At 48.3% G+C, this 12,608-nt stretch overlaps 1 protein-coding gene across 1 annotated transcript in view; it reads left to right on the top strand.

The window, feature by feature from the left end:
• The window catches only part of SEC14L5 (SEC14 like lipid binding 5), a 36,005-nt gene that overhangs the window by 9,559 nt on the left and 13,838 nt on the right, over nt 1-12,608 (top strand). Inside the window, exons 3-7 of the mRNA XM_057380631.1 lie at nt 6,371-6,520; nt 6,628-6,759; nt 8,839-8,967; nt 9,602-9,812; nt 11,549-11,661. Coding sequence (XP_057236614.1) covers nt 6,371-6,520; nt 6,628-6,759; nt 8,839-8,967; nt 9,602-9,812; nt 11,549-11,661 — 735 coding nt within the window. The remainder of the gene's footprint in view (nt 1-6,370; nt 6,521-6,627; nt 6,760-8,838; nt 8,968-9,601; nt 9,813-11,548; nt 11,662-12,608) is intronic.

The following is a 12,608-nucleotide window of genomic DNA, read 5'->3' as shown; positions in this document are numbered from 1 at the left end:
CTCCCCATTCTGTAGCTGCAGAAGACAAATAATAAACTCTTCAGTAAGGGTTAAAAGAGGTGATAAAATTTATAATCTTCATTAATTCTTACATCTGAACCAGTATGGGCTTGTTTTAACTGCTAAGCACAGTGACCTGTCCAGGTTTGACCCTGAATTGTGGCCAGTTTGTATAAATTCTCACAGCAGCTTCTGGCAATGACACAGTGCCCTTCCAAGTTGCCATTAGTTTGTGAGSCAGCCTCTTTGATTTTGGGGTGAATCACCAAGCAGTAAATGTGTGATGTGACATTTGCCTGCTGTGTTTTGCTCTTTCAGGTATTAGTCAGATGAGATCTGTGCTTCCTTGCCTTCCCACTCTGGTTTCTCTCTCTCCACACTGGGCTGTGGTTCTGGGATAAGGTGTCACCTCCACAGTTTGTTGTARAGTCTGATGCCTTGTGCTGTTTGTGACCCGAGCTGCTCCACCACAGAGTTCCTGCTCCCAGCAGAGGAGAAGGCTTCAGCTGGATAGTTTGAATGGGATATTGCTCCTTCTGAGACAGGAGGCCAGACACGTTGGTGGCTTCCTGGGATGGCTTTGTGCAGCTGCAGGGCAGGGCCTGGCTTTAGGAGGTTGCTGTGCCCTCAGTTGTGCCTGTATTGTAATAAATGATGCTGCCCTCTGAATTGTTTCTTTCACCAAAATCTGAAGGAATGAGGCAAATTCTTGGCTGTAGTCCAGGCAGGGATAACACTGGGTCAATGTTTGTAGCCTGGCTRCTGTTGTCCCATGCACTTCTCACTGGCAAACCTTTTTCCTCTTGCCAACAGAAGGATTTCTTTTTTTCCCCTCGGTTCCCAAACACTTATACTGTGAGTGTTCTGCACCTTGTTGAAATGAAGTTCCTTTTTCCCTGATTYAGTGCATTTCTGTACCCTAAATATGCATTTGGTCCCTCCCACATTGTTCCTTGTATATTTTATTTTGTGGTTAGTGGGAAGCTGGTATCTGATCTGTTCAAAGCACGTGGATTATTGTGTCTGGTGTGTGCAGACTCTGTGGTTCCTTCCAGCACTGAGACCAAGCAGTGGGAGGGACTGCAGGATGAAATTACTTTTTCCTAGAAGGCCTGAATCTGCAGAGGAATATTTATATATCATTAGAGCTGCTCAAAAGCTGCTCCAAATGCATCCACTTCCTACTTAAAAGTGATCRGGTGTCTTTATCTTGTTGTCATCTCTTTTCAAAGGGATGATGATTTGGGCATCTTCAACTTAAATCCTGGTATTGTATCTCCTCCTCACTTCCCTTCCTCTGAACACAGATATTCCTTTTTCCTGGCAACCTGCACATGCCTGTAACTTGACCTTGAAGAATCTCGTTAATTAATACAGATTTARACACTGTTTGATCATGAAAATTGAAGGTATTTTAGCACAAGAATGAAGTCTTATCCTTGTCATATATTCATGTAACATTGKCTGTAAATTCTGTCTATATCAAGTGCATCACAATTAAGTGTCTTTGTGCTCTACACAATATGATTTACCCCTCTTGGCTTTTGCACTCTTGAAGGTTCCATCTAACAGAAGCTGCCCCTGGAAGCACATGGAAGCCACTCAGGACCCAGCAGGCTGCAGGGAACTGCCTGGAAGTGTGCAGGGGGTTTGGCTGCCGAGGTGTTTTGTTTCCTGCAGTAATTCAGTGGTTACACATGCCTGTTGTTGTGCATTCCTGTGTAATTGATTTCAAGGTCACTTCCTAGAAAACCTGCCAAGGAGAAACAGGAGTAGCTGTTACAAAGATCCTGCCTGTTGGCCGTGTCCTGTGGGTCCTGTAGGAACCTGCACTGACACAGCTCTTAAACTGGAGGGGCAGGAACCCTGTCAGGATCTCTGACACCCTGGAACTGGGAATGTGCAAAACTTGCAGGGGAAGGGGCTGAGCAGGTGGAAGAGGGGGGTTGTAGAGGAGGGTCATTTCCTCTTCTCTCTGTGGCTGTGAGGCTTTAGAATGTCACTTTTGGGGTTTGACACTTGTGGTTTGGTATAATTTGTTCTTGTTTGGCGTCTGGATGACCTTCAGGGCAATTTCTTCTCGCAGATGCAGGGTTTGTGCTGGTGGTTATTTTTTCAAGTGTGGCATTTTGCATTGTTCTCAAACTCTTTCTCACAAGCTGATTTTTACTTACCAGCACTGGTCCCATAATCCTGTTGGGATGGATATTTACCAGACYGGGTAACAGATGAGTCTGTAAAGTCACACACATTTCTCAGGGGTCACAGGGCAAAACCGGGTCAGAGCAGTCTGCTGATTTCAGTCAGCCATATCAGTATTAATTATTGCTCTGGTGATTGATCTTTTTCAGCTTCAGTGTCACTAAGAGGTCTCTGCTGGGATGCAGAGGTGCAGTAACCAGTTGGAAATACCCTTATCCCGGTTTGGGCTCCCTTCAGTGTGAAAGGAATATCTGACACTACTAAACCTTTGAGCTCTTTGACTTTCCTGCATGTTTTAATTTTCCAGTTAGAAATTGTTTAACTTGTAATTTTTTTTTTTTATTTAATTTCTTCTTTGTTGATTTCTTCATTCCAATGGTTTGTAGCTGAGTAATTATTTCTTCTTTACATTCTGATGCACCCAAAAATAATTGGCTATGGTTCTAAGCAAAATATCTTGATGAGTTCAAACAGATTTCAAATACCTGTCTTCTCTCAACCGTCTTGTGAAATTTAATGTGTAATTYCAATTTCAGGAGTGCAGAAATTTAAATGACACTTTGAATTGTTGGTCCCAGCCCAGTACAGCAAAAGCATTGAATTTTGCAACAATTCTTTTGTTGTCAGAAATCTGTGGAAAACCACCTTTATTTGGGGAAGGACACTGGTGGACCTGAGCCAGCACCTCTTGGGAAATGGTTGGTTTGGGTATGAGGTGTTAATCCCAGTGGGGTTTACAGGAAAAGAGGGAGTGGCTTCATGGCACCATTATTTTATATTTTTACAYATRTTTGATCCTGTTGGAAACTTCAGTCATCACAGTGTCTGTCTGAAGTGCAGACCCACAACAGTGCTTTAACACACAGTGGTGGCAAAGCACTGCTATAGTTCCTTCTGGGAAAGGAGAGGCTCAGGAGGGAGAGACAAATCACAGTTCCTGTATCCAGAGTCCCACAGAAAGGAACTGAAAGAGCAGCTGCAGGCAGCYAAAGCATTTAAACAATTAATACTAAATATTCTGTGCCCTTTTTCTGGGATGTTCAGTTGCCCACCTTGGACTCTGCAGAAGCCCAGAGGAGGAGACATAACAGCAACTCTGGTGATGGCTTGAAAAAAAATGGGTATTTTTCTGTCTCTATAATTTCCCTCAGTTTCCCTGTTGGAGCAGCAATGGACTGTTGCATACAGATAGTGATTTTGATAAGAGGGTGCACAGGTGGGCTGCTCTCCTGCTTGGCTCARAGTCTGCAGCAATGGAAAGTCTGGGTGCTCAGAGAACAGCTTTGCTGTGACTGCAGCATGGGGCTTCAGCTGTCCTTCATGTGATCTCAGGCATCTTCCCTGTGTATTTTTAGAGCTGTTGTGCAAAGAAGATTAGCAAAGGACTTAATATCGATGTGGATATGGATTCTTTCTCAAATATGGCAATGTTCCCCTGTTTAGGCGCTGGGTTTGGGCTGGTGTCACAGTTATATCACCAGGCTGTGCACTGCCATGTGCCTCTGCCCTGGACTCTGCCTGCTCCAGATGTTTAGCTGACTGAGAGAGTGGCTGCACTCTCAGCCCTGGTCTCAGTTTTGCTGAATCTAATGACAGTTTATTAGGGAGCTTCTCTCCAGCTGGATCAAGTCCATACTTAGTGGAGAAGGAAACAGCTGTGAGCTGAGATCCAGKGGCTTTCTCTTCAGATGAGGGCCACAGGCATCTGGATTCAGTGGTGGTTTCAGACTGGTTTAAGAGGTCTCTCAGTGCTGAGGGGGCACTTACAGGTGAAGCTGTTCAACTGATGCCTTTGGTGGGTCCTGGTCCCACTAGAACAGTTCTGGTTTCTCTGAAAATTCTCTCACATGTTCCTGGCACAGCTACACCCCTGAAAGAGAAGATTCATAGAATAGTTTGGATGGGAAGGGAACTTAAAGCTCATCTTGTTCCACACCATGCCATGGTCAGGGACACCTTCCACTATCCCAGGCTGCTCCAAGCCCTGTCCAGCCTGGCCTTGGGCACTGCCAGGGATCCAGGGGCAGCCACAGCTTCTCTGGGCACCCTATGCCAGGGCCTCCCCACCCTCTCAGGAAAGAATTTCTTCCTAAAATCTGATTTAAATGGGTCCTTTTTTAGTTTAAGACCATTTCCCATTGTCCTATCAAACTGTCCACCCTTGCTGTGTAGTTAATTGGGGCAGCCTTCTTTCAGTGACACTTCTTGCTATTTTATTAAAGGCACAAATATGGAGTGACATGGAGCAAAAAGCTMAAAAATAGTTGCTAAATATTCTGGTATCTCAGCAGYCTGTGRAGGTGTTCTCAGCACTCACTGCCTSATCACTGGGACTCCAGTAGCTCAGAATGGGTGGCCTGAAGAAACACTTGTTTGTGTGTGCTGGAACAGAAGAGACAGCAAGGTGAAGGCTTTGGCCTCAGGATAGCCCTGGATGGTGGTTTGGAATCTGGAGGGTTAGGAGGGGGCAGGTGGGGGCACAAATAGGAAATGTTAACTCTGCCTGAGCTGATRAATGTGTTGGCAAGGGCAGGGGAGAGAGCAGGTACTGAGGGGTGCAGCCCTACTGCCTTGTGGCCCTGGAGGAAAGGGCATGGAGCCAGGAGAGAATAGCTGGAAGTGTTGTATGGCAATGCCTGATACAGAACCACRAACTCCCATCACAGCAAATTAAGCTGCTCAAAGCAGTGAGTGTGCTTCTTGTGGCTGGAGCCAGCTGGATCCATGTTGGAAACAGGCACTCACCGTAGGAATTTTGGATTTATCTAAACTGGTTTCATTAGTCCTGTGATGAGGAGTGAAAAGCACAGGTGGAGGAATACAGGAAGGGTTCTCTGAGAAGTGTGGCAAAGCAAGAAGGACGTGTCTGAGGGATGGGGAGAGCAGGGATTCAAACCTGCATGCTTTGTTCTGGCCAGTACTCCAACTGGCAGCTGCCTGCACTTCCCTCCTGATACGGCAGCAACACGATAATCTGAAATAACTTCTTTCCCATCCAGAGGTCCGGGCGCAGGAGATCTGGAATGTGTCCTTAAGTGCCTGGGCTATTTTGGGAGCAGGGGACATGAATCTGTGCAGGGGCATCCAGACTCTGCATTGCTGTGGTAAAGGGGAACACGGTGCTGACAGCCCGGCCCAGCTCGAGCATCAGCGCATCAATGTTTGCTTTTGGGGYAGAGAACTCGGGAATATTTTCATTTTTCTCTGCTGTATGAAATGGTGGTGTCTTTTGGAAGATGGGAAGATGGCAGCAGTTCCTAGAGGAATTGCCTTGGAATGATGGCAAAATAATCTTATGACGAAAATACAGAGCAATGAGAGTCCAGTGGATACAGAGMACAGGTTTTCATCCTGGAACAGCCTGTGCAGCAACCACATATTTACAACATCAACACAACATGCTACAGGTTCGTCAGAAATCCAAGGAAAACATTCCATCCTGTGAACATCTAGGAATATAATAATAAGTGGAGAAGCTAGAGAAGGAGCAGCAACAGTAGGTAGTTTGTGTGACTTAGCTTTGCTGCAAGTGCCAGGGAAAACTGGGTTTCTGCTAGAGCTGGTAAAGAAGCTTTGGAGAAAGGGCTTTTCAGAGGGGTATGCTAATTAGAGCAGGGGAGATTTCAGAACCAGGACAGAGTYGTTTCAGAAATGGATAAATTGAGGCAAAGTGAGTAGCCAATAACTGGTGGACTTACCTTTGGTAGTTTAGGRCAACTAGAACTGTTTGACACATCAACTTTTAGGGCACAAGAGTATTAAATATTTTTAATAGCTTCTTCATACAGACAATATTGACCTAGAGTTTACAAAATTCAGGTCTTTAGTGAGCAGAAATCAGCAGACCTGTGTTTGCTTTTGCTGGTTAGGAGCTTCCTGATGCTGAAGTTATGAATCCCTTCCTGGTATTCTTCAACAACAGGATTCTKTTTCTACTTCACATGTGAAGGAAAAGTTATGTTAGGACATGCTTGGCTTGTGACTGATGTGGTGCTGTCCCTGCTTGTAACTACTCTGCTTTAACTTCACCTCTGAGAAAACTGGGGCCAGCACTGGGGTTCAGGGGCCTCTGTTTTGTTGGGCTTTCACTGTAAGGGAATTCATTAATTTAGAAAGAGTTAAAATTGATTTACCCAKAAGCTGAAATTTACTTTGTTTTCATTTCTAGGCCTATGAGAAGCGCTTTCCTACGTGCCCAGAGATCCCAGTCTTCCTGGGGAGTGAAATCCTGCACGAATCCAGGAGTGAGGACGGAGCCATCCATGTGATTGAGCGGAGCTGCAAGCTCAATGTGGACGCACCAAGGCTGCTGAAGAAGGCATGTGGAACCTTGGGAGGAGAGACCTGGATTGTATTGGCTAGCTCAGATAGAGAAAGGCTCCTAAAGTTACTCTTTTCCCTCTGTGTTTCTSCTCTTCTCCTCAGATTGCAGGGGTAGAGTATGTCTTCTTCATCCAGAAGAACACTGTGAACTGGAGAGAGAGAACCCTCCGCATCGAAGCCCACAATGAGACCTTTGCCAACCGTGTGGTGGTCAGGGAGACCTGCAGCTACTCAGTGAGAGCTCTGCTTGGGCTGCTGTGCTGGGAGGGGTGGGAACTAGGCACTCACACACAGGGGGGAGGTGCTTGAATGGATTTGGGCACTTCTACAACACTGGACTGGGATTAGAGACTTTGGGCTGTGTTGGATCCTGGGTGTGGGCTTGGTTCTTTGCTTTGGAGAGGGACAGGAAGGGTCTGGAGAGACAGATCAATGGGGAATGGCTTCACACAGACAAACTGGATATTGGGAAGGAATTGTTCCCTGTGAGGGTGGGGAGGCCCTGGCACAGGGTGCCCAGAGAAGCTGTGGCTGCCCCTGGACCCCTGGCAGTGTCCAAGGCCAGGCTGGACAYTGGGGATTGGAGCAGCCTGGGATAATGGAAGGTGTCCCTGCCCATGGCAGGGGTGGGATGAGATGTGCTTTGTCCTTCCAACCTAAACCATTCTGGGATTTCATGATTTTGTAGGACTTGAGTAACTTCTTTAGGCTAATTGTGCTTCTGTGATTGGAGAGAAAGTAAAAAACAGAGTTGATGCTCCAGAGCTTCTAGGGTTCCCTGAGGTTTTTTGGTTAAAATTCAAGTTGCCCAAGCTCTAGATGCTTTTGTTACATATATATATATCTGGATATTTAGAATGAAACCCTTCCTACTCATTATGATGAGGCCCTGAGGGAAATCTGGAATTCATTTTGCCCCTAAAGTAAGTGAAAGTTGTAGCACCTTGTTTGTCATTATCTTCRTGCTGTAAAGATTTGGAGAAATTTGAGCCTTATTTGTGGCCTGGGCTGTCTTCTTTTGTGGCTGTTTCTGTGCTGTTTTCATTGTTAAGGTGCTCTTAGGCCCAGTCACCATGGAATAGCTKCAGCTGTTTCTGGAAGCAATCAGAYCCTGCTTGTTCCTTACCYAAAATCCAGATCCTSTGACTTACCTGCCCTTTTGGCAACTGGACAGCAGCTCAGCTTCTTGGGAGTAGGCAGGCTGTAAGGAGCTTCAGGCCAGAGGAGGACTGAAAAGCTGTGAGCATTTTAGGTGGTGACGGTGTTCCTGAGCCAGAGATCCCTTGCTGGCTGCATGAAGCTTCCTAAAAACTGCAGTAAATCAGACTTCCATCATTGTCAAAGGCACTGACAGGTCTGAAATGCTCCCAGGTCAGCTCTGAGCTTGCTACACTTGCTGATTTTGGCTGTGTCCTTAGGAAGGAAACGTCAATATCTGGGCTTTGAGGGGAACAGGGTGGGAGCTGCTGGCTGCATCCTCAAGATGGTTCCCTGCTCTATTTTTACCAGTTCCCTTTTCCCTGCCAGAGTGCACCGGAAGCAGGTTTATTCTCATCTTTCCTTTTCTGTAGTGTTCTCTGAGGCGACTTGGAGAAAAATGATCCTGCTCCTGCAGTTACTTAATATCTCCCCAAGGAATTTGTCCTTTATGGCATCTTTGTGGGGGGGCTGTTTTTCTTTTCTGTCAGTTTGTGAACAGCAGCACCTACAGAGAGAAGGCAGAGCCTTCTCAGGAAAGGGTTAAGTTTAACAAAGGGAAAGATTTTACCATATGTAGAGTAACCGAGGGGAAATAAGGGAAAGGTGTGTGTTGAGCTGACAGTGGGAAAACTCCCTGCTCTGCCACACCTCCAGTCTTTGGGGGAGAAGGCTGASATTAGTGGCTGAGTCTCCAATCCAAAACTAAAACGGAAACCTGGTTTGCATTTTTCTCCTTTGCAGGTGTAGGAGTTTTAATTGCATGTTCCACAAGGCCATCCCTGTCTTTCCATAAAGAGATCTTGACATACTGGTTTGAAGTGGGCAGTTTCACTGCTATTTTAGTGCAACTTTTGCTTCTACTCTTCAGATCTGCTGGGGGAGAGATGGGTTTAAATCTTGATTTCCTTGTGCATGTGAAGAATKTTGGGTTAACCAAAGTCTGGATGTCCAGTTCATTATGAGTTTCTGCTGCTCTGGGACAGTGAATCTGGCTGGTCAGTCCAGGTCTGGCAGGGCCTCCTCACCCCCCTGAGTCTGTAGCTCTGGGTGGTGCCAGGGCCATTCCATGAGCCACCTGCCACCATCCCACCCTGTGTGTTCCCCTGGTTCTAGGTTCACCCTGAGAATGAGGAGTGGACGTGCTTTGAGCAGTCGGCGTCTCTTGACATCAAATCCTTTTTTGGCTTTGAAAGCACAGTGGAAAAAATCGCCATGAAGCAGTACACCTCCAACATCAAACGGGTAAGGAGGGCTTCCCTGGCTGCCACAACACCCCAAACCCTCAATCTGCCTTTCTGTAAATAGACCTAGCATGGTTTTGTGTCCTTGCTTATGGCTCTGCAATCCCTCAGYTGGGTGAAGGAAGAAGCAGCCAGTGTGCAGAGAGCACAGAACAATCTGCTGGCGGGAGTGTGTCTGTGCAGGGATGGAGCAGGCTGTGTCAGAGCAGGATTGCAGTGGATGCTCTGGGTGCCAGGCTCCTCGGACACTGAGGACACTGTTCTTGTGCAGGAAGAGAAAGTTCTGAGTGAAAATCAGTGCCCTGTGTCCCCAGAGCTTGGGATGGGTAGTGGGCTGTTCCCCTGGGCTGCAGAGGAACTGGCAGCTCATTGGGTTTGGGAGCAGGGGGGTGGGATAAAGTGTTGCAAAGGCAGCTGCATCTGTAGACTGGGATTTGCCTGGCCATTATTGTAATTCATCAKTCACAGGAGTCTTCCATACTTCTCATACAAGGTTTTCAGCAGGATCMTGGGGATGGAAGGAGAGATTTCCCTTCTGTTTACCTCTAACAGCATTAGTCATCTGTCCTGAGGAAACTCCTGCAYCTTGCTGGCTCTGGAGGAGGCTTTTAGCTGATGAGAGTTCTCCCCTGCAGGGCAAGGAGGTGATTGAGCACTACCTGAAGGAGCTGATCTCCCAAGGGATCACGTTCATCCCGCGCTGGAGCCCKCCCGCAACCAAGGACGAGCAAGCCCCGGCTGTGGGACGTGACCCTGGTGACATCCTGCTGGATTCTGGGGCTCCTGGCACCAGCAGGGAGCAGGCTGCCAGCCCCTGCCCTCCCCCAGAAGCTGCTAGCCCKGACGGTAGGCACTGCCCAGGCAGCAGCAGAGGCGGTAGCACTGACCAAAGGGCTTATTTTCATTTCTCTTGGCATCGGGTTTTTCATCTGGAGTGTGGGGGAGGAGGAGGGAAAGCTATTTTCTTTTTTCAAGAAAGACAAACAATGGAACATTTATTTCACTAAAACAAAAAAGCTRTGCAGGCAGTATGGAGCTTTTCAGTTTTGGACCTTAGAAAAAAAATTAGGTTTGATCAGTCCTTTAATGTATTTTATACTTTAAACTGGAGAAGCTTAAAGGTGTCTTCAGGATGCTGGAATTAAATATTTTCTCTACTCCAAAATTAATACTTTTTGGGACAGGTTTGGATGGTTTTTGCCCCTCTATCAGGCCAAGACAAACTTGTGGAATGTCTCCTTATGGACTTTTCCCACCAAATGCCTGAATCAAACTTATCTTTCTTTCCCTGTGTTGGTCTGATGATATCTTTAGACTAAACAAAATACTTCTCTGGCAAAAAGGAATTGTAGGGACCTTTGAATCTAGAGCTGTAATAGAAACAGTTGTCATTCCTGAGGAGGAAAGGCAGCACTTGTTTTGCTGAGTGTAACTAGGGAAAAAGCTTGGAATTTGGAAATATCAGTAGTTCTGGTCTCACCTGATCTTCTCTGGGAACTTTTCTGAAAAAGGATGGGAATCCACACAGAAGCTGACTGTGAGAAATGTTTGAGATTCAAGCGAACCTCAGRGTGGTGGGTCCCATTTAGCAGAAGAGGAGAGTAGCCCTTGTTTTTGTGCCCATATTCCTGTTTAGGAGGGGWATTAGCTTCCCTGGGCCTGCTCCCCACCTTGCTGGCTCTGTGGGTTCCATGGGCTGTCTCACTTCCAAATACAATTTCTGTATTACCCTGCTTGTCCTGGGGGTGCCCAGGCCTCATTCAGTAGGGAACAGCATCTGCTGAAAACCTTATGCCTGACAAGGTGTGGCACAAACTGTGAGGTGTCCCCAGCCCTGCTCCCTGTGTCCTCCAGCCAAGCTGCTGTCTGTGCCACTCCCCACTGCTGGCAGCTGCCACCCCAGCCCCGGGTGGCACATCCCCCTGTCCCTCAGAGCTGGCAGTCGCCAACCCTTGTCCTTTATCCCTGAGCTGGAAGGCCCTGGAGCTGCTAGTGTGCTCAGGGCTCCTCCCCCTGCCAGAAGCCTCCCTTGCTGTCAGAAATGTGCTGCTGTTCTCCCTTTCTCTCTGGTGTCCCTGGCCAGAATAATGGCTTGGTTTTCCAGCRAGCCTCTTGTCACTGCAGTTGTGCATGAGATTTGGGACACACAGGGATGGAAGGGTCCAGGTTTTGGAGTGAGTGCCAGGGCTCATGCTGTATCTTCTAAAGCTCCTGCTGGACCAGTCCTGGGCTGAATGGAATATTTGTAGTGTCAGAGCCAGGTGGAGTGATCCACTTGTGATACAGCATCTGCTGCCTGTGGCCTCATGCCCCCATCACCAGGAGAGGGTCCCACCCTGCCTGCCTCCATCCATCCCTTCTTCCCTCCCTCCATCCGTCCGTCCATCCATCCATCCATCCATCCATCCATCCATCCATCCATCCATCCATCCATCCATCCATCCATCCCTCCCTCAGGCAGCTGGAATGAGGCTTCTGAGCATTTCCCCTGTACATCATAGGGAATCTGATGTGCAGAAATAACTGCTCATTTCCCTGCTGGCTGTGCCAGTCTCCCCTGAGTTGCTGTTTCCTCCCTGCAGCTGATAAACTGGACACCGACTACATCGAGCGCTACCTGGGCCAGCTCACCCCGATGCAGGAGAGCTGCCTGATCCGCCTGCGCCAGTGGCTCCAGGAGACTCACAAGGGAAAGGTGGGTAGGGCAGGCCCAGAGGGACATCCAGGGCCACCTGCACCAGGGGTGGGGAACCATGGGTGCACAGACACACTGCAGAGTGAGAGGCTGAAGGGTGATGCTGCAGGAAAAGACACCTGGGGGTCCTGGCTGATGTTGAGCTGAAYCTGAGTCAGCCCTGGCAGCCCAAAGGGTCACTGTGTCCTGGGGACATCGAGGGAAGGGATTGTCCTCTGCTCTGTACCAGAGTGGCCTCACCCAGAGCCCCGGACACCACAGTATCAGACGTACCAAAAGCTGTTAGAGAGTGTCCAAAGGAGAGACATGAGGATGGGGGAGGGTCTGGAGGGGAAGCCACAGGAGGAACAGCTGAGGGCACTTGACCTGTTCAGCCAGAGGAGAGGAGATGGAGCACAGAGCTCAATGGGGGCTGCAGTTTCATCCTGAGGGGCAGAGGATGGGCAGCTCCGATCTCTGCTCTGTGTCCAGGGACAGGACCAGGGAATGGCTGGAGCTGTGCTAGGGCAGGGTCAGGCTGGAGATCAGGGAAAGGTTCTTCTGTCCCCAGAGGGTGCTGGCACTGCCCAGGCTCCCCAGGGAACGGGCACAGCCCTGAGGCTGCCACAGCTCCAGGAGCGTTTGGGCAGCGCTGCCAGGGATGCAGAGGGTGGGATTGTTGGGGTGACTGTGCAGGGCCAGGGGTTGTATCAATGATCCTTGAGGGTCCCTTCCAGCACAAGGAAATGCTGTGGTTCTCTGATTTTTCCCTGAAAAGCAGTCCAGGCACTGAGACACAGGTGTGTCTCTGCTGGAATGTCCAGAAGCTACTTGGGCTCCTTCTGGATAAAGCAGAGTCTCTGTCAGACCCAGAGGGTAACTCGCATGTGGCCCGAAAAATAAAGGATTTAGAGCAGCTGGAGTGTCTCAAGAGGGATTTAACTCCAGATCTCCTAATGGAGAAGGAT

This window comes from Malurus melanocephalus, unplaced genomic scaffold (genome assembly GCF_030028575.1).
Source record: "Malurus melanocephalus ecotype Western Australia unplaced genomic scaffold, MMel_1.1 scaffold_465, whole genome shotgun sequence".
In the NCBI taxonomy this organism is placed as follows: domain Eukaryota; kingdom Metazoa; phylum Chordata; class Aves; order Passeriformes; family Maluridae; genus Malurus; species Malurus melanocephalus.
The sequence above is the reverse complement of the archived record's forward strand: the minus strand, read 5'-3'. Positions and strand labels throughout refer to the sequence as shown.